This window comes from Strigops habroptila, chromosome 11 (genome assembly GCF_004027225.2).
Source record: "Strigops habroptila isolate Jane chromosome 11, bStrHab1.2.pri, whole genome shotgun sequence".
NCBI classification, from domain to species: domain Eukaryota; kingdom Metazoa; phylum Chordata; class Aves; order Psittaciformes; family Psittacidae; genus Strigops; species Strigops habroptila.
The window spans coordinates 22,606,817-22,627,895 of record NC_046360.1 but is presented as its reverse complement, the minus strand read 5'-3'; the positions used below and the strand labels follow the sequence as shown (position 1 = coordinate 22,627,895).

The window sequence follows — 21,079 nt, the reverse complement described above, 5'->3', positions numbered from 1 at the left end:
TCTGCCATGTGGCTGGGCCATGGCCTGAGCATGGCCTTTCACTGCCACCGAGAGACAGTGTTTTTCTCCATTCCTCAGAGTGTAACTGTACCGAGAACGGTGTGTGCAATGGAGGACTGCATGGCGACGGCTTCTGCTTCTGTGCCGAGGGCTGGACTGGAGACCGCTGTGAAATCAGGCAAGGTGAGGGCTGCCAACCCCCACCACCCGCTGTTCCCTGGGATCCGGTGCCATATGGCTGCTTTCCCAGTAGCTGGATTGTTCAAGCAGCTGGTCAGAAATATCTCCAAGAAGGAGCTCTCGGTTGCAGGGCTCATCCTGAGATCTGGCTCATGCTGTTGAATTTCACAAGGGTTGGGGTGGGAGGAGGAGGAAAGCTCCACTTGATCATGAGCAAGCCCCTGAGCTCAAAGGTGCTCCAAGAAGAACTTGAGGGTGAGGTGAAAGCCTGAGGTGTACCTGGTGAAGGAACAGTCCTCTGCATTTGGGCAAGGCATCTGCAGAAAAGCACAGGGGTAAAGAGGGGGGAACATGGGGCAGATGGCCTGGGGCAGAGGCTGGTGATGGCAGCCATGCCTATGTGCAAGCCCTTAGATCATTCTGACCTGTGTGTGTTCTGTTTTCAGTCACAACGCCCTCCTGCTCCCCGCCGTGCCACCCCCAGGCCGTCTGCCACGACAGCAACCTCTGTGAATGCAACCTGCACTACGAGGGCGATGGGAGGATGTGCTCAGGTAAGGGTGAGCCATGAGGGGCTGGGCTGGAGGGGTGGTGAGCAGAGGGGAAAGCAGACACACCACTGCAAGGCAGCCCGTGATCATCTCCTGTTGCCAAACTGGTGTGATGGCTGGCAGGACAGACAGACCGACATCAGGACACTTGGCAAGGTGTTTTAGTTAAGCTAATTCTTCTGTCCCTGCAGTGATCGACATGTGCAGCCAGGACAATGGGGGCTGTGCCAGGCACGCACAGTGCACGCAGGTCGGTGTGAACATCTCCTGTGCCTGTGCTCCCGGGTACGGAGGCGACGGCTTCGTCTGCGACCCCATAGACCGGTGTGCGGACGGCAGGAACGGGGACTGCAGCCAGCACGCCAACTGCATCAGCACCGGCCCGGTGAGCACAGCCCATCAGTCCCTTCACAGGGAGAGCTGTGTGCCTGGGAGGACAGCCCCTGAGGCTGCTGTGGGATGCTTCAGGCTCCCGGAGGACAGCAATGTGACAGCATCCCTTGTTACTCTGGTTCCCAGGCCTCTCCGGTCCTCTCAGCCTGTTGTGCTCATTCTGCAGGTCCTTACTGCCAGGCAGGGGCCATGCCTTGGCCTGCTGCCTGGCTGTGGTGATGGTCCTGGTGATGTTATGCTGAGGCCATTTTCCCCCATTCCTCTGTCTGAGGGGAATAAGCTGTGTCAGTTGTAGCATTTTTGGACTGTTCTGGGGGCTCAAGGATGGTCCTCCAAGTTTGATGCTGGCCATTTTTGCAGAGGAACCAGAGCTGTTCGCTGCTGGCCAGAAGATGGGACAGGGCACATGATGTGCAAGAATCATGAGCCACATACCTCGAAGCTCAGCTCTCTTCCAAACAGCATGTGACAGGGATTCAGTGTGATGGTTTTTGGTTTGCGTGCAGTTGGATGTGGAGGTAGAACAGAGGCCATGTGGCCTTTCATAGCTCTGTCATAGTCCCAGCAGGTTGTAGAGGCATTCTGAAGGCTCATCCCCATCTTCACAGGGATACGAGGATCCCCAGCTGCCATCTGCGTGACTGCACTCACACAAATGCCCTCCTTCCTTTGTGCTGCAGAACGAGCGGCGCTGCGAGTGCAAGCAGGGCTACGTTGGTGACGGAATCCAGTGCCTGGAGGAGGCCGTGCCCCCCACGGACCGGTGCCTGGAAGACAACGGGCAGTGCCATCGGGAGGCCATTTGTACTGACCTGCACTTCCATGGTGAGTGTGCTCAACCCTGCAGTGCCAGGGATGATGTTCCATGGAGAGATCACACTCTCTCATCCTTCACTTCCCAGCTGGGGCACCTCTCAGGAGAGCTGGAGAGCAGGATGGCCAAGAGGCCAGGGACTTATCTCTGTAGCTTGGTGTCGTGGTTTGAGCCTCTCAGAACCACACAGCCACTCGCTCACTGCCCTCCTTTTTCCTCCCTCACTTCCGGAGGGATGAGGAGAATCAAAAGAATGTAAATCCCACGGGCTGAGATAAGAACAGCCCAGTAACTAAGGTATAATACAAAACCACCACTGCTACCACCAATGATAATAATGATAAGGGAAATAACAAGAGGAGAGGATACAATTGCTCACCACCCGCCGCCCAATACGCAGCCTGACCCGAGCAGCGATCTGGGCCTTCCGGGTAACTCACCCCAGTTTCTATACTGGGCATGACGTGCTGTGGGATGGAATACCCCTTTGGCCAGTTTGGGTCAGGTGTCCTGTCTCTGCTTCCTCCTGGCTTCCCGTGCCCCTCCTCATGGCAGAGCATGAGGCTGAAAAGTCCTTGATTGGGGTAAGCAACAATTAGCAACAACTAAACACATTGGTGTGTTATCAGCGTTGTTCTCAGACTAAAGTTGAAAACACAGCACTGCACCAGCTACTAAGAAGGAGAAAAATAACTGTTACAGCTGAACCCACGACACTCGGTCTGGTTTTCACATTCCCCTTTTCCACTAAATGTCATATGGGGAGGACAAGGCACCTTTGTCTGCTCCCCTGTGATGCATGAGGTGGCCTCTGGTGGGATTACACTGCCAGTAAGCACTGACTCCCTTGTGGAAGGCTCAGAGGAAGCCGTGCTGCATCCCACCTCACCCTCACTTGAGCATTATCCACATCCCACCCTCCCGTAGAGCACAGAGCACCCTCCATTGGCAGTGCTGCCCATGCTCACACAGGGGACCCAGGTGACTGCCCCAGGGAGCTGCTCACTCTCTGTACTGTACTGTACCATACTGTACCGAACTGATGCTCCCTTGGTATTTTGCAGATAAGACCATGGGTGTATTTCATCTGCAGTCACCCCGGAAAAAGTACGACTTCACGTACGAGCAGGCTCGGGAGGCCTGCGCCGCGGAAGGTGCTTCCCTGGCCACTTTCCAGCAGCTCTCGGCAGCCCAGCAGGTCAGGACAGGGTGCAGCGGTTGGGCAGGGGCTGGCTCCATTGCCTTGTGGAGGTGCGGGTGGGTGGGTGACCCTTCATCCTCCCAACCAGGCCCTGTTTGCTCTGTCTACATGCATGAAGCCAGGAGGGCTGCTGGCTCTTGCCAGTCACACTGGGATGAGAGCTCTGGCAGTGCCCAACCCTTCAGGTGTTGGGGGGATGTTGGATAAGTCTGCATGATGGGAGTGTGCATCAGGGCAGAAAACCTGGGCCGGAGATGCTATTTTTAACCTAATCATTCATTTTCCTCTGCTAGATGGGATTCCATCTGTGCTTGGTGGGCTGGCTGGACAATGGCACAGCCGGGTACCCCACGGCCTACCCCAACCCCAGCTGTGGGGCTAACCGAGTGGGCATCGTGGACTATGGCTCCCGAAGCAACCTGAGTGAGACCTGGGATGCGTTCTGCTACCGGGAGAAGGGTGAGTGGCACGAGCACGTTTCCTGGGGATGATCCTGTGGGGCACAAGAGGTGTGTCAGGGCAGCAGGCAGAGATCTGCCCCCTGGCCAGGAGGGCACATCACCCTCTCCCCATGCCTGTGGTGGGAGGGAACATGCTGAGGGGTATCCAGAAGTCAAGGGAGAGGCCCTCGGCTTTGGTGAGGCAAGTCGCATCCTGGTGTTGCTGTGCAGATCTGACTTGCACCTGCCGTGATGGGTTCGTGGGCGATGGGTACTGGTGCAGCGGGAAACTCCCTGACGTGCTCGCGGACAACGCTCGCTTCTCCACCTTCTATTCCGTGAGTGACGCTCCCCTGGTGCCTCAGAATGCCAGCAGCCGGGAACAAGGCAGAGGGAGGGATTGGCTGTAGCAGGGAGAAGTGGTGGTTTTGTCTGTGTGTGTGGGGGAGAGTACAAGCACAGAGGTGTTTGCTTCCTGGGCTAGGGAAGGTGACAGCACTGTGCTGATGGGAAGATGTCCCATCTTTTCCAGATGTTGCTCGATTTTGCCAACAACACAGAAGAAGGACTGGATTTTTTCATCTATTTGTCTGATGACTCTGCTCCCAAAACTCTCTTTGTCCCCCTGAATTCTGGCTTTGTGGGCAATAAAGTAAGTCAGCAGGGATGAGCAGCTGGTCAAGGGGGCATAGAGAGCAGGAGTCCTCCAAGGCTGCCAAAATGGTGATGTTAAATCTGGGGCAGGAGGGATTTAAGCCAGAGGGATTTAGAGACCACGGGAGGTCGCTAGTCCAACCCCTCATTCAGAAGAGCTGTTCAGGTCAGGTTGTTCAGAGCCTTTGCCAGTTGAGCTTTGGCTGTTTCAAAGGATGGCAATCTCCCCTTCTCTGCAGAGTAGTTTTGGGCCATGTTGCCCATGAATTGAGCTGTCTTGTGGCCATGGAGCGTGTTGGGGCTCAGGCCAGGAGGGGTCTGCGTACAGGGGAGGGGTGGGAGCCAGCTCAGCCCTGCTCCTCCCTGTTGCTTTTTCAGACGCTGACAGGAGAAGAACTGAAGCTCCATGTGTCCTCCAGCAATGTCGTCCTCTTCAGCTTCAACCTCACAACGGGCACCATCATCCCATCCCAGTCAGGATACGACCTCCAAGTATCAGACCTCCCAGTGGGCAACGGTACAGAGCACTCAGTAGGTTTAACCTCCACAGAGGTCAAAGAAAACCCCACAAGTTTTCACCGCGTCTCTTTTGAGGCAGGGAACAATGGTGAGGCTCTCTGGTCGGGTGACATGTCTGTGTTCTGTACTGCAGGATGCCAAGGGAATCAATGACACGATGATTGTGGAGTGGGACATCGTAGCGTTCAACGGCATCATTCATGCAATTGCGGAGCCGCTGAGGATTCCCCCACCCGCCGTCCAGCTTGGCCAGGTCAGTGTCGGAGGGCACAAGTGGGAGAGGGGACGACGTGATGGATCGTTCCCAAGGACTGTCCTGGCCCGCAGTCACGCCGGGAGCACACAGGGTGCGGGGCTGACAGTGACCGGGCGCTGGTTTTGGCCGCAGGTGAACAGCGCGGCTCAGGCATCGGGCTCCGTGGCCACGGGCACGCTGTCGGCGCTGAGCTTCGCGCTGGTGCTGTCGGCCGGTGCTGGCATCGCCTATTACTGCGTGAGGCGGCGGCGGCGGGAGCAGTTCGGGTATTTCCAGGTAGGGGCGGGCCGGGGCACGGCGGGGGGGGGTGGGGGGTGGGTGTAGGAGCTCCGCCCGCGCGGCAGGGGGCGGCCGAGGGTGTGAGGCGCGCGCCACTGCCCAAGGCCCCGCCCCCGCAGGCGGACCTGCGCGCGGACGAGGAGGAGGAGGAGGCGGCGGGGCCGCGCGCCGCCAGGCCCCGCCCGCAGCGGCCGCTCGTCGCCATCCCCAACCCGCTGTACGGCGGGCACGCGCCAGACTACGAGCCGCTGCAGGTGAGCGCTGCCCCGCCCCGTGTGCCGCCCCGTGTGCCGCCTCTTGTGCCTCCTTGCCCCGCCCCTTGTCCCGCCCCGTCCCGCCGCTTGTGCTGCCCCCACACCGCTCCTTGTACCGCCCCGACCCGTGTGCCGCCCTGGCCCCGCCCCTGGCCCCGCCCCTTGTGCCTCCCTGCACCGCCCCTTGTGCCGCCCGGCCCCGCCCTCACGCCGCTCTCTCCGCAGGACTCGCTCCTGTCCGACGCTGCCGCCGGCGGCCGCCCGCAGTGACGCTCCCTTCGCCCGCGGCCCAATAAAGAGCTCACCGCCACCGCCTGTGCCGCGCCTGCTCTCCGCCGGCCCGCCCGCCCGTACCAGCCACCATCAGCCCCTCACCCGGCGGCTCTCGCCCCCGGCTCGGCTGGTCCCTCCCACCTGCCCTACACGAGGGGCTGCCCACCCACGGGCTTAGTCCAACCAACCCCGGAGAGGACCCTGTTCCTCTCCCTCAGCTGCCCCCACATGGACAACACACAGCCATTGCCACAGCCCCAGTGCTCTCAAACACCCCCTGCCTGCCCTCTGCTACCTCTCCCCCCAAGCCAACAGCCCTTAACCCACCACCCAGACCCACCATGCATCCCAAAGACCCATCATGCACACCACTACTCACCAGCATCCTTCCTCCTCACTGCGAGCCCCAGCACAAGTGTATTTGCTCTCTCGTCCCTCTCCTACCTGTCACCTCACCACGGGCTGGACTGTCACCCTTGTTGCCACTTGCAGCTGGTGCAGCAGCAAGGGAGGAGGTGATGGACCAGAGCAAGCAACATGTTCAGATCCTGCACCAAGAGCTCTGCCTTCAAACACCCCCTGACTGCCCCTGCATGTCTCCAGTGCCAGCAGCTACATTACATCTCTCCTGCTTGCTTTGGGGACCACCTTACACTGCCCCCCACCTCACCCCTCCCTCCAGGGCCTCTTACCCCTCATCCCATTGCTGTAGCTTTCCCACACGCCCAGTTTTCCAATGGAATGGCAGCTGGCCACCATCAGTGTGGCACAAACTCTCAACAACCGCAACTCCTCTCTCTGCTCCTTTGCCCCTCCCGAGGGCCCTCCCTGTCCCCCAGGGCAGGCTGAAGCTTCGGCAGAGCCAGCATAGCCCCAAACTGGGTGAAAAACTTGTTTTCTGCTCCTTGCATCCTTAAGTAGCTCTGACCTGCCTGGGCCTCCAGGCCACCATCCTTATCCCCTGTCCTATATGCTCTGGCATCGCTATTATCTTGCCCTAAGGAGGCACACAGCTTTGCGTGGCCTTGCTCCCCTTTCAGCACCCCCACACCCAGCAGCATGTCACTCTCCTCCCCTGACATCCTCAGCAGCCCCTTCATACACCTTAGGCCACATCTCTGTGAACACAGGTGGAGGCCAACACCTCTGCTGCCAACCCTGCACCTTCCCTGAAAGGCTGAACACATCCCTCTGCAACTCACAACAGACCACGCTGCCTGAGCTGCCAAAACACTGATGTCACATAGCACCAAACCCCCAAAATACTGACAGTGCATGGCATTAAACTCACTCAAAAACCAGGCATGGCAGCAAACACTTGGTTTTTAGACTTTGTGACCTGCTCCCACCCCACTCTCACACAGGACTTGCACTTCCTGTACATTTAACCAGCAGTTACCTACCTGTGTCCCCCAGTGGACAGACCAGTCTGGTGGGGAGCAGGATGGGGCTGAGGGCTGCTGGTATCTGGATTGGTAACACTGCTGATGCTTTGTCCTCCACGATGTCCTCCACTGCTTGCCCAGTTGGCAACCCTGTCCCTTCACTGTCCACCTCCAGACTCACTCACGAATAGTACCCCAGGCTATTGGGACAGCTACAGCCCTGATACACCTTGTCACACCTCATGTGGGGGTCTGTGTTGTGCTCACCAAGCACCAGAGACTCAGGACACCATTTCTGAGCCACTTCTCTGTGCACAGAGCAGGGAGCAGCAGCTTGTGCCCACCAGCACTGGCTCTCCACCTCCCTGACTCCCACAGCCCAGAACAAGCACCCATCCTCTGCCCAGCCTGCAAAGCACCTCAGGGAAAGGGATGGAACCCGTGAAGGGGAGAAAAATACACACACCACCTACACGTGTACGTAAGTGTCAAACGCCCTTTAGTGGTAGACAGAGGTGCTGCTGGCCGAGCTCCCGGCTCCACGCACAGCCGCGCGCTGTGCTGCTGGCCGAGCTCCCGGCTCCACGCACAGCCGCGCGCTGTGCTGCTGCCCCGAGTACCTGTCCCCTCACCGGATATGCACCATCTCCTCCAGGAAGGGGGTTTTCATGCAGCCTGTGCAGAGCTGATCCATCCAGAGCGGCGCCTCGTGCTGCAGGGGGGTGCGCCGGGGGTAGAAGGTGAAATTCACGTCGTAGTTCAGCAGGCAGCTGATGGAGGCCATGTAGATGTCAGAGAACCGCACCAGCCGCCGAGAGAAGTACGTGGGGTTGTGGAACGTGCGGAAGATGCTTCCAAACTGGGGGTTGAACAGGTTCTTCGTCAGTGACCTGAGAAGGAAGAGATGGTGTGCTGTAGGTAAGGCCATGGTCACAGATTCTTCCCCCTCCCATCCCCTACCTCTGGGCCACCCTGTTCCCAGAAGACATTGTGGGATCACCCTAAGCACCCTTCCACCCCGGCTGCGTTGCAGACCAGTCCCTGTGCAGCGAGTCTGTGATGAATATTCAATGCACTTTTATTCTTCTTTGTCGCCGTACCTGTTATGGGCAGGAACCCCCCTTCATTGCCAGGAGGTGCAGCAGCAGACACAGCCCATCATCGCCTCCCAGCACAGGGTGACACCACCTCCCCTTTCCCACCCTGCCTTCAAACCAGTCCAACCTCACCAGCCGCAGGACTGCACTGCTGCTCCCCACCCAGACAGTGACACCAGGCCAGCACCACTGTCCCCAAAATAGGTTACAAAACAGACCCAGTGCAGGCCTGGGAGCCCCCAGGAGGCCCCACGCTCACCTGATCTCCTGACGTTCCTTCATCCACTCCAGCAACACTTGCTTTGACTCCGCATCCTGATACATCTGCAAAGACAGCAGCAGAAAGCCCCATATTGTGTCAGCCCTGCAGGCCACACCTCAGGTTCCCCAGGATTCCACTGTAACTCATGAACCCATGAGTCCACTGCACCAGGAAGAGGATGGGGTATTTTTGACCACACAGGCAAGGTGGTATGTCCCCTGATTCCCATGCTAAGCCCTAAACGCAGATTCAGAAGGCAGAATGTTACCCGTGTCGCTCAGCCAGGAGCTGTTTACCTGCATTCTCTCTAGCAGCCCTGTCAGAGCCTGCTGCCAGGTCAGGGAGTGCATGTACTGCTCTGTGTTTATGATCCGAATCTCCGTCTCCAGTTCAGGAACGATGGCTCCGGTCCTCCAGCCATGACGCAGCATGAGGTCCTAGGGGTCAGGATGAAAAATAACCAACCAAGAATTCAGCATAAAGACTGAAAGCCAGACACAACCCTGCTTCCTAAAAGAGTGGTCTGTTCCCATTATAGATTCTCAGGGGACAGGCATCCGTGGCTCATGCCAGGTCATGCTAGTAACAGCCATCTATCTCCTGGCCACCAGGCTCAGCTGCGTGAAACAGCTACAAAAGTGGGATCCACACAAACTGCTCCCCAATTCATGGACCAGCAGATGGTCTTTACCCACAGAAAGTACTTCAGGAGCCCTTTCTCCACTGCCTGACAGCAGAGTGGGGATGCTTGTGTGTCCTGTGTGTGCCTCAAAAGGCACAGCCTGCAGAGCACCCAGCACAGCATAGCAGAGACCCAAGCACTCAGATCAGGGCCCTGCCTTACACTCCACCACAGCTGCCACCACAACAGTCAGTCACACCGGCTTGCTCCCCTCTGCTGAAGGGCAGAGAGGCCTTTCCACTTACCGCCAGGTCGCTGTACAGATGGTCACCAAAGTAGAGCACTTTGGAGCCACGCCAGCCTGTCAGCCTCAGAAAGTCAAAGAGGTTACCCTGGAAGTAAAAGAAGCACAGAGAGAAATGTGGTTACAGGCCCGATGCCTCCATCCTCACTGCATGGTACTGGACAGCCACCCCAGCAGCGCTGTCAACACAGCTGGATATGCCACCTTATCGCATGCAAATGTGAACACTCTCATGAGATGTCCACCTGCTCACTCCCCCACCATCTAAACTCAGCGGTTTCTGTCCTTTCCCACCTTATTTCACTTTCTTTCCATGTGAAAACCCCCTGTACATCCCTCAGCTTTTCTTAGGCCTCAGAAAAAGGCAGAAACCCTTCCAAACCCAACAGGCAATTCAGGGGAAGTTCTGTGCTCTAGAGCACAGAGAGTCAAGAGGACAAAAAAGGCAACAAAAGGAGGCAGTTTAGAGGCCAAAGTGAAAGACACCTAAGTTAGAAAATCCTAAGCAATGGACAGAAAGAACCCCAGGTGTTCTGGGTTCAGAAGTTGTTGGGCTCAGGTGATAATGATTTCATCTCACAGGTGCATCAGAGGTGAGGTGAGGTGAGCACCATCGTGCAAGGCTTTCAGAGCCCAGAGCAGCTGAGGCTGTTCTCACGTCACTGACCACCATCCCAACCCAAGAGACTACCACCACCCACGTGCTCACAGGAATTGCTTAACCAGGCCAAAAAGCCAGGCAGCTTGGGCAGCTTCGCAGCTAAGTAAAACAAACCAAACCCCAAAGCACCAGCTAAAGCACAGCACAGAGGCTTTCCAAACATCCATCCACACACAGAGGAGACTTCAGGGACCCCCCTTCCATCTCCACACAAGTTTTCCACATGAGTCACAACAGAAACAAAACCCGCTAGGGAAGGAAAAGGCCCCACCAATGCCAGACTGGACTGTGCCAGCACAAGCAGTCAATGCAAACATGCAAGCCCCTCAGCAGCATCCCTCCAGCCAGTCTCTAGTGCCAGGAAAGAGCCAGCATGGATACCAAACAGCACCAGCCCCGATGGAAGACCCCAAACACAAGCCAGCTCCTACAACAGTCTGCAGCCCTGCATCTGGCCACTGGCAACATGCTGTATGCACTGCAAAGGGTGCCCAGAACCAGGGTGCTGGGCCTCCTGCTGCTGCAGCATCACTGGAGCTGTGCAGACGTCCTTTAACAGCCCAGACACACAGGGCCAGGCAGGCCTCTGCATTTCCTGGACATGACATTGCTGCTGCTTGCTCGAGGGTTGCTCAGGGAGCCACTGGCAGAGCAGGAAAATGGTCCACAGCCTTGGGAGGAGGATGGTCATTTTGCTGTGCTCTGGTCACCTCAAACAGCAGTGGACCTGACAACTAGGAACCTTCTGTGGAGCTCCACTGAGCCACAGACCCGCTATGTGACCTCCAGGAGCTGGGTGTCCTCCCCTCCTGAGATCACAGACTAGGGGAGGGACGGGAGCACACACATGGCACAAACAGAAAATACCACATCAGAAAGGGAGGGACTAGAGGGCCATCACTTTGCCCAGTCCCCAGGACAAAACACCCATCCCTGAGGACCCGTTCATAGGAGATACCCACAGCACAACCACCATACAGCTGTGCTTCGGCGACAGGAACAAGTCAGCTGAGAGGCCTCTGGCAACATCACCAGCACAGCAAGGTCCAAGGCCGCTAACACTTGCGAGAAATAAGCCTATTGTGGCACTCCAAGAAACCAAAAATGCTGGGGACACAGTGAACTACAGCCATGATACAGCCCTGTCACATACCAAGAACCACAGTTAGACAACAAACTTGATACAGTCGGATGAACATTGTGGTCGAGGAGCACTAGAGTGGAGGCCAAAATCCTCCCTCCAAAATCCATCCCTCTTTTCTCCCTCATCTTTTCCCTTCCTCAATGCACCATTCACTTAGGTGAGCAACCTGTGGCCACAAGATGTAAGTGGTCAAGAGCAGGATTTAATTCAGCAATAAACCCCATTGCTGAAGTGTGCCTTTTCTTCTGAGGGAGTTGCCAACCCCCTGGGAAAGTTTGCCCATGGGAGAGACACTTTGCATGAGCTCTACTTGCATGCTTCCAGCTCCTAGCTCTTGGCAGAGGATGGGACACTAGCAGAGCACTTTGACAGACCCACCGGACAAGCCAGAGGCTTCCCAACAGCACTACTCAAGGAGATGACCTACTTCTCTACCACAGGTCAGGTCCCAGCTACTCGACTGCAATCTCACTAACAGTTTCTTCCTGTGGGATTGGATATAACCAAGAACAAACTGTCCTAAGGCCAGAGGCAACTTGTTCTCAAGGGACAAGCCAACTGCAATGAGAACATCCCAAGGCAGCAAGTTCACCAGAGTAATAGCGCATCCTTCGGACTTGCTTGTCCTTCAGGAGAGAGACAGGAGCCAGGCTTTGTACCCTATTTGATCACCCTTGTTTCTCTATTCCCTGCTCCACAAGTCCTCTTTTCCAAACTTGTAGAGGTGTGGGTGATCTTTGCATACACATTAGATTGCAGAAAGCTCTGCCTCCTTACCCTGAACTACCACACTCTTGAGAGCAACTCCACGACAAGAGTTCCAGGACCAGGACACCAGAAGAGCCATGGGAAAGCTGCACTATTGGCCACACTGGACAATGTCAGAACAGAGCTCCCAAGGTGAAGTTTCATTGTACCCTGGGGCATGGGGCATTCCAGGTTTTTCCAGTGACTTTCAAAACTGTGGATGCCTTATAAGTCCCCACCATTTCAGACTTGCTTCCTACCCTTTATGCACCCCTTCACTTTACCTCTTTGTAGATCTTTCCTTTCTCCAGCTGGTTTATTTTGTCCCACTGCAGTGAGCCATTATCATCCAGTTTTCTAAAAGGTCTGGAAAAAAAAGTGGGAAAACATCAACTTCTTTTGATTTTTGGTGAAAATCACCCAAAACACTTGAATCGGAAAACTTTTCTACCTATGTAACAACTCCTAACAAAAGAATGAGAAGTGCCCTTCTGGGCCTTCTGCACCACTTTCTCAGGGGAAGAGAAAGTGTGAGAGGGAAATACCTTTTCAAAATGCTTCCATTGATTGGAACCATTCCATGCCAATATCCCCAACAACCCTTCTTGCTTTCTAGATATAGAGAAGAGGGAAAAAAACCCAAAACATAATTACTGTCTCTGAAATGCTGAGGCCAAGAAGGCTTTGCCATGAAACACTCCGTGTCCTGTTGCAGTCTGGCTACACCCCAGCCCAAGAGGGACTGCGGTTCCTGAGGGCTTGTCTGGTTACCTTCCACTTGGACAGAAGCAGCAAACCAAGGCTTAAGAAGTTACTTGGCTCCTATGAACATTCATGCTCGATGGGAACATTGGTCCCTCTTGGGATAAGAGTTCCAAACTGGGAGCTCCAGGATCAGAAGCCTTCCTATGAAGCTGCTCCTGCTGCAAGCAGAGATAATCTCATCCAGAGATATTGTATGATCCCGACCACCCTAGGGCAGAAGGAATCCAGCCTCCCACCATGAACGCTACAGAGTACCTGGGCAAGGGGCTTCAAAACCATGAGTGGTCTCTAGTGCACACCTGCATTTTCCCTCAGAGAAAACATGCCACAGTTCACTAGAGCTCACCATCAGGAGGTTCCCCTCACCTTGGGTGTATGTGCCATGTCATTCCACTGGCCCACTACATGAGTGGACCTTAGGCACCATGCAGCTGTAAGGTTTTATCTCCTAGAAGACCAGATCATCATATCTCCAGGCTATGTTTGTAAGACACTTCACCTACATCCCATGAAGAAAATCTTTACAAGGTCAGCACAGTTTATAAAGCCATTTCATAGTTTACTCCCATTTATGCTAGCAGCCTGGGAAATGGGGGAAGAAAATACATAAATAGAAAAGACTAGACCTCTCCCTCAAGGGCAGTAATTCCTGGTCAGTCATAAGTTGAGGCAGCAAAGCAGACATAAGCTCCCAAAGCAAATAATCCAAAGAGCAAAGCGAGGACAGCAGCTAGTCCCTTGGCAGCACCTAATTGATCACAAAACTCAGACACCATGTACAAAGGCTTCTAGAGCTGCCAATTACCAAACAGCGTGTATATGGCAACAGAAAGAAAGGAAAGGAAAGAAAGGTAAGGAAAGGAAAGAAAGAAAGGAAGGAAGGAAGGAAAGGAAGGAAGGAAGGAAAGGAAGGAAGGAAGGAAAGGAAGGAAGGAAGGAAGGAAGGAAGGAAGGAAGGAAGGAAGGAAGGAAGGAAAGGAAGGAAAGGAAGGAAGGAAAGGAAGGAAGGAAAGGAAGGAAGGAAAGGAAGGAAGGAAAGGAAGGAAGGAAGGAAAGGAAGGAAAGGAAGGAAAGGAAAGAAGGAAAGGAAGGAAGGAAAGGAAGGAAGGAAAGGAAGGAAGGAAAGGAAGGAAGGAAAGGAAGGAAAGGAAGGAAAGGAAGGAAAGGAAGGAAAGGAAGGAAAGGAAGGAAAGGAAGGAAAGGAAGGAAAGGAAGAGAGAGAGAAAGGAAAAGAAAGGAAAGAGAGAAAAGAAAGAAAAGAAAGGAAAGAGAGAAAGAGAGAAAGAGAGAAAGGAAAGGAAGGAAAGGAAGGAAAGGAAGGAAAGGAAGGAAAGGAAGGAAAGGAAGGAAAGGAAGGAAAGGAAGGAAAGGAAGGAAAGGAAGGAAAGGAAGGAAAGGAAGGAAAGGAAGAGAGAGAGAAAGGAAAAGAAAGGAAAGAGAAAAGAAAGAAAAGAAAGGAAAGAGAGAAAGAGAGAAAGGAAAGAAAGGAAAGAAAGGAAAGAAAGGAAAGAAAGGAAAGAAAGGAAAGAAAGGAAAGAAAGGAAAGAAAGGAAAGAAAGGAAAGAAAGGAAAGAAAGGAAAGAAAGGAAAGAAAGGAAAGAAAGGAAAGAAAGGAAAGAAAGGAAAGAAAGGAAAGAAAGAAACAAAACCCACACAGATATTTGCTGTGGGGAACAGGAAAAGGAAAGATTTTGGCACATTCTCAAGACCCAGAGGCATGAAATGGCCAGCTCTCATACACACCATTCCACTCTTTTTTTTCTTTCTAAAGATTTAAGTACATTATTACCCCTAAAAGTCTAAGTTAAGCACAGACAATGACAAAACTGATGACAGACAATTTTAGAAACATGCTTTCTGCCTGGCACTACTCATTCTACTTATTCCCAGACTGGTCAGTTTTCATCTCCTCAAAGAGTATCAAAGATGACAGTGGAAATGGAAAGTAAAAGACAGGGGGCCCAAAACCTCAGCCCCCCGTGCAGCAGGGCAGTGCTTCCCCAGGACACGTACTTCCGCCGATCAGTGAAGAAGTTGGGTTTGTCAGCTTGCACAATGACCATGTCAAATAAGTCCCGCCAGTTCTTGCCAACCATGTGTTTCATTCCTTTGTCCCTAAGGGCAAAGGAACAGCAAAGTTAACAGATCCGGTACTCTTTTTCACCCAACACTGCATTATTACTCTAATTTCAGTAACAGAGAAGAAAGCATAGATGGCAGGGGGTTGGAACTAGATGATCTTAAGGTCCTTTCCAACCCAAACCATTCTATGATTCTATGGTCTGTGAATCCCCCCAAGGTCTCTCATTGCACAGAGTGTTGATACAGCACTTCGACCACTTCAAGCTGTCCCACCCTTTCTCCTCTACCATGGGAAGTCCACAGAAGTCTGTGATGCAGCAAAAGCTGCTAGAGGTAATGGCAACTGTCAGCTCTGTAACACTGTGGCCAGCCACAGCCTTGTATCTTCTTCAAAAACGTGAGAGTCAATGTGGAGAGCGCTGTGGGGTGCAACATTCACCACAACCGGTTCCCAGAGAGCACCCTCACGAGTATTGCCACAAAAACCTCTAGCATACAACTTTCAGATGCTCACAGGAGAGACCACACAGCAGAGTTCTTGCTGTGGTGACCCACTGATATGCAGTAATGGTACTCACACAAAGCTAAAGGGACTGTTTGTAATGAGGAAGAGTTTCTTCTTGTGGTTCACCAGTCGGTTTAGCACAGCATAGATTTCATCCCCATGCAGAATATACTGTTCTATATCAGAATAAAACAGACATTGTCAATCAAAAGTGGCATAAGTCATGACCATATTTCTTTTTAAAAACAAACCCAAACCTAGCTCCTATACCACTAGGGATGCAAAAGGCCTGAGTTAGATCCACCTAAGGCACGCAGGTACTGAACCACCATGGTGACAAAATGGCCTTCATCATCTTCTGCAATCCCATCCAGAGGGAAAAGAAAGACTGAGGAACTGAAATGGCTGGCAAAAAAGAGGGTTGATACCAAACCATCACAAGGGACAGGCACAGCCACTCCAAGCCATGTTGCTACCAGGAGCTTTCCTTCTCCTGAATGACCAGGAAGCCTTCCCAGGTGGGATGTATGTGGTGCCTTTGCATGTTCACATCATGCCAAGGACCATCATCCCTCGCTTTCAAGCTGAGGGAAAACAGAAACACAAGCAATAAGGTAGCTGTTTCCTCCATTAGAATAGATCCTCCACCTGACACTAAACACCACTTGTTTCTTAATCCCACTCTGCCCCTCAGCTGCCTTTAAACAGGCCACAACCAAGTATTTCATCAAATTCTGTGTCCCCCTGACTCCTGTTACTGCATGTAGCAACTACACATCTTTTACACAGAACGTCACACAGTACGAGACATGTCAAAACAGGTTGGGCACCAGAGCTCTATTTAACTCACCCATATCTTTTTCAATCCATTTGTACATCACTCCTTTCACATGTACATCTCTAATAGCATCCTAAAGAAAATGGCAGAGAAAAATGTTTCAGGTTTACATATGACATTCCTGTTTCCCAGCATGCAAACCTATTGCCACCACTGAAGACCAATACAGTAATGACACACACCCTCTTCTTGCTGAATGAACAAAAGCTATGTTAAAGTTAAGCAGAGGACCTTGTACACTGGGGGTCACCAACATACCAAAAAGAAGAACATAGTGGCTAGCTCAGCTGATGCAGGAGAAGGGGAAAAACCTCAAAACCTATCTATGAAAGCACAACTTCCTTCCTGCTCCTGGAAACCAGCACATGTTAACACACTGCCCACTTTTCAGGAGGGATGCAAGTTAAAACAGATATTGTCAAGGGCATCCAAATAACCTCTGTTTTCCAGGCCAGAGGCCAAGATGCAACACATTTTTGGCCAAACCCAACTGAAATTCTTCCCGTCTCCATCCAATGGGATATGCCAGATACACAAAATGATTTTCAGAGCAGCAACACATTTAGCAGTGTCTGCACATGCAAACGCTTGGTTTAATGGTACCGTTTTCATCCCTGACAGTTCAGACAGGTAAACAAATGCTGCCTTTCCCCAGGACCCTTAAATCCCAGTTACACTACATGGGCTCAGGAGCTGCCCTTTCAGACTGGATTCCCACACTGGCCACTGACATTGCTACTGGTCTCATGGCTGTGCTGGTGAAACCTGCTCGTCACCCTAAAAATCATTTCCTTCAAAGCTTGGAGAGAATCAGAATTTACATCCTAGATGGGGGACGATGAAGGAGAGGGCGTTACCTCTTCAAAACAGCTTTAGGAGTCTTTCCACCACGTGGATTTGAATGGTAAAAAGGCAGAGGTCACATCTAGTTCACTAAGGGACTGCCTTATTGGAAAGAAACTGAACAAAAAGCAAGAGAGCTAACAAGCAAACAATCTTCTCTTGACCAGCACTGGCACTAAAAGCAAGCAATGCTTTGGATTTTTGTCAAAACTACCTTTGCAGAGCAGAAGGAGATTCCAGCGTGCTCCTTCCCTAAATCCCTGCCCCCAAAAAGCAAAAGAAGAGAAAAGGGAAAGGGAAAGAAAATTGGTAGCCTGGGGAAGTGCCAAACAGGGCTCAAAAACTTCTCCAAAGGAAAGCAGAGTAAACTGTACATTCTCACTCTGAAATATGAAGTGACCAAACTGGTATGACCAGACTACTTGGTTTACATGTCAGCTTCACCATTGCCTCAGGGTCTGCCATTTTGACTCTGTGCGGTGTCTGTAGCACTCAACCTGCTCCCAAACACACAGCTCTGCAAACAGGATTACCACGAACAATTACAGAAGAGTGTCAGGTTTAGACATGTCTTAACCCACTGTGAGCTGGGTTGTCATATCAGCTGGGACTGTGCAAGCCCTCTCAGACACCTGCCTGTGTAGGCACAGAAGGATCCCTGTGCTTATGTCCACAAACCACTTCTTTGCACTTGCACTCGGGTACTGCAAAGGGATAAGTTTTGCAAAAATGTTTGTTTATCCTCATTGTACATAAAAAAGGCAAGAACTTGTCTGGTGAGAGCACAGGACAGCCCCCAGCTTTGCAGTGTAGATTTCAGGCATTGGCACAGATTTTCTGTCCTAGCTCTCTGCTCTGCCTACCTCACTCATTCCACTGGAATGATCACATCCCTCAGCAAAGGATGCAAAGAAAAATGCCAGGATCAGCAAAGTCAGGGCTTTGAGGACTTGAGCACACCATTTGCACTGTACTGTCAATACGTGTTGAGTATGTATTAGGCTGTGTCAACCACCCAACTGCTCTCAAGATTTCAATTAGAAACACATCCATTTTGATCTCAAAAGAAGGTTCAGAAGACACTCTTGACAAAAGCCTCAGGAGTCAGCTGTATCCTCTCTTCCCATTTTCCTCACCTCAAGAGCGAAAACAACTACAACAACTACTAGCACCCTGGAAACATGTTAAGGTCTTGTGGAAACTGGCTGGCATGCTCCTATCAAGCACTAACAGAAGGTCAGAATGTAAGCTGTAATCCTTGGCTGCAGCCAAGCTGATGGGGAGGTTCCTTATCAGAAAAGCAGCAGCACAGACGTGGAGCTCCATTTCCCTCACAAAAAGACTGAGAGGCGTGTGTATGGGCTGCTACCAGGGGATGAGCATAAGATTCCCACAAGGTACAAATCAAAAGCCCCTCTCCAAGGGTGTGAGATATGGCTTGGATACCAAGAAAGGTGCATCATCTGTTAACAGAAGTCACCCAGGGCAGCAATATCAAGCACTTACATCTTGTCTTCAGCATTAACTAAGAAGTCAAGCAATACCCCCAACAACACTGATAATCCCACACAGCCCTTTCAAATGCCAGGAGTGAAGCTGGAGGACACAGCACCTTGTAGTAACTGGCTGTTGAAAGCCACTGGAAAACATCCCAAAAGGATCAGACTACTCTGTAGCTACAAAGGGAAGAGGTGGATTCTCAGAGCAGGCAAGGGCAAGTGTTGCACAATTGCTGTATAAAGAAAACTGTTTGGTACACGGTCAGACCAAGCCACAAATAATATCTCATTGAATAATGAATATCTCATTGAAAAATGAGATACTAACTGGAAAACATAGAACTTAAAAGTCTGCAAACAAGAAAACATTTACACAAGCTTTGTGACAGATCCCCCACAGAAGGACCTTCAGCCTAACCAGCCTACACACTCCTGCAAGAGATAATGTACAGCAACACCAACGCTGGAGTAGACAGAAACCCAACATGTTCTGAAAACACAGCTTTGAATATTCCCTGGTGATCCTTTGATCTAAAGGGCAACGATGCTGTTCTATCAGGCTGCTCCCTAACAGCCCCTTAGGTTTGGGTACTGCAGAGCTCACGGGTGCTAACAAAGAGCTCAATTCTGATGTGGTATGAGCTATGGGGCTGTTGACACTTTACTTACAGATATGTCCTTGTAAAGGTGCACCTGGTCAAACTCAATACCATGAGTTATGAAGTAATCAATGACTGAAGAGAGCAGTGTCATTTCAGGAAGAGAAAAAATGTCCATAAACTGCTTAAGTGATGGACCCTGGAAAGCAAAAAAATGAAAGAGACACATTAAGCAAAAAATACTTTAAAAAAAAGAAAAAAAAGGCTAAGCCAGCAAACAAACTCCTATCACCCAGTGCCATCTGGAAGACATTCCAGGCTGACAAAAACACTAATGTGAAAAGTCCCAGCCACTCAGCAAGTAGCTCTCTCTTCTCAACCAAAATACTAATGCATGAACACTTGACAAGAGAGAGGCTTCACCTTCACAGAAATCACAAAACAAACCAAGCATCATTAACATCATCGGGTGGAGGTGGAGGAATTGGGAAGTCTGTTCTAGACACTAACTTTTATTTCAACCTCATGCCCTCTTGGCATTAATGAAGGTGGCAACAGACAACACTCTGCTAAAGAAGCAGCTGTGGCCCTTGCTGGAGATGCCCCATCGCTCATCTAAACCAATCTGTGACATTGGACACATGGGCACCAAAGCTGCTCCAACCACATTCCGGTGAGATTTCACACGACAATGCAGGAATCACTCCAACAAGCAGTTTGTCAACACCTGTATGCCCCTGAGTCACTCCAGAAAACCCAGAGTGGGCACAAAGAAGAAGAAAAAGAACTTCAGCCCACCCAGCTGTCAACTGGAAATGGACAATTAAATTCCAACCAAGGAATAATTCATCTTGCATTAGGCAAGGTGGCAGCTCTCCCATACATTTGCTATTTTTATTGACTATCAATCAGAGAACTATCAGCAGGTCAACAGCCAACTTTGGGTCCAGAGAAGCCTTCCAGTAAAACAAAGCTTGTTTATTCAGTAGGTACCACCTGTGCAGAAGACTGTGGTGACTCTCACTGGTAAGATGAAGCTGGAATCAGTTCTTTCGTCTTTCATTGCTGAAGTGCCAGGTCAGCCAAGGGGACAGTTATCGAGGTCTTGTACTTGAAAAGCAGTCTGGGAGGTGCACAGACCTCTCAATGAACCTGGTCACCAGAGGTGCCCTGGCAATCCAGTCACATAGTGCCTTTGCATGTCAGCTTTGAGCAACCCATGACTGATAGCCACAAAGTTGCAACTCTCTAGGATAATACTCATCCACATCAGAAGGCATTTATTATAGCTATGTGACAGACAGACATGAAAGCAGCATCCAAAAGATCACAGAAGGTACACGTGGTGGAAGCTGAGAGAGGGCACATGCTGCCTAACGACGAACGCTTGTCCCTGTCATGTCAGGATGTAACAAAAGTAACATCTCTTATTAAGTCTGGTCTTGTAAGGGCAGAACAAGAGACTGGCACTCTTTGCAGCACTATCTAAAGGTAACAGGGGGACAACACAAGTTGGGGTCAAGAAAGATGATGCAAAATGAATAAAGGAACAACAAACAGCATTTTGCCTAAGGTCTATTACCAAAAAATGCTGCAATCAAAAGCTATGTCAGTGTGTTGAGGGTTATGTAGTTTCCAGCCAGCCAGCACAGGACAACTTGACCTACAGCAGAAGAAAACACAAACCATACCCTCTGGTCTGAGCTACATACTGCACACAGTGGTGCTGCTTAGTGATACTCAATGAATCCTTTCAACAGACTTCTGTCCATTTTGATGCGTTGTTGCTAAGGGAACATTTCTCCCACTAAAATTCTCCCAGCAAAACCAAAATTTCCTGAAAACAGCCTCCATCTCTTTTCTTCCTGTTGTGGGATTCTGGGAAAGAACCAAGAGGGACACAGACAGGCAG

At 51.6% G+C, this 21,079-nt stretch overlaps 2 protein-coding genes across 4 annotated transcripts in view; one reads left to right on the top strand and one right to left on the bottom strand.

Moving 5' to 3' along the window:
- Window positions 1–7,115, top strand: part of STAB1 (stabilin 1) — a 61,492-nt gene extending 54,377 nt beyond the window's left edge. For both annotated transcript variants that reach the window (XM_030500545.1, XM_030500546.1), the window contains exons 58-70: window positions 79–183; window positions 627–734; window positions 923–1,116; window positions 1,805–1,949; window positions 3,003–3,136; window positions 3,433–3,598; window positions 3,811–3,917; window positions 4,112–4,231; window positions 4,612–4,764; window positions 4,886–5,005; window positions 5,141–5,284; window positions 5,407–5,541; window positions 5,767–7,115. In XM_030500545.1, coding sequence (XP_030356405.1) covers window positions 79–183; window positions 627–734; window positions 923–1,116; window positions 1,805–1,949; window positions 3,003–3,136; window positions 3,433–3,598; window positions 3,811–3,917; window positions 4,112–4,231; window positions 4,612–4,764; window positions 4,886–5,005; window positions 5,141–5,284; window positions 5,407–5,541; window positions 5,767–5,811 — 1,676 coding nt within the window. In that variant the 3' untranslated portion in view covers window positions 5,812–7,115. The remainder of the gene's footprint in view (window positions 1–78; window positions 184–626; window positions 735–922; window positions 1,117–1,804; window positions 1,950–3,002; window positions 3,137–3,432; window positions 3,599–3,810; window positions 3,918–4,111; window positions 4,232–4,611; window positions 4,765–4,885; window positions 5,006–5,140; window positions 5,285–5,406; window positions 5,542–5,766) is intronic.
- A 565-nt stretch (window positions 7,116–7,680) lies between these two features.
- NT5DC2 (5'-nucleotidase domain containing 2) overlaps window positions 7,681–21,079 on the bottom strand; it is a 28,754-nt gene continuing 15,355 nt past the window's right edge. The window contains exons 6-15 of one of the 2 annotated variants that reach the window (XM_030500548.1): window positions 19,238–19,366; window positions 16,239–16,299; window positions 15,462–15,564; window positions 14,815–14,916; window positions 12,321–12,402; window positions 9,486–9,572; window positions 8,855–8,995; window positions 8,556–8,620; window positions 7,822–8,089; window positions 7,681–7,753 (exon numbers count right to left, since the gene is read on the bottom strand). In XM_030500548.1, coding sequence (XP_030356408.1) covers window positions 7,828–8,089; window positions 8,556–8,620; window positions 8,855–8,995; window positions 9,486–9,572; window positions 12,321–12,402; window positions 14,815–14,916; window positions 15,462–15,564; window positions 16,239–16,299; window positions 19,238–19,366 — 1,032 coding nt within the window. In that variant the 3' untranslated portion in view covers window positions 7,681–7,753; window positions 7,822–7,827. Of the gene's footprint in view, window positions 8,090–8,555; window positions 8,621–8,854; window positions 8,996–9,485; window positions 9,573–12,320; window positions 12,403–14,814; window positions 14,917–15,461; window positions 15,565–16,238; window positions 16,300–19,237; window positions 19,367–21,079 lie in introns of both variants that reach the window. The other variant, XM_030500547.1, reaches the window with a different exon arrangement.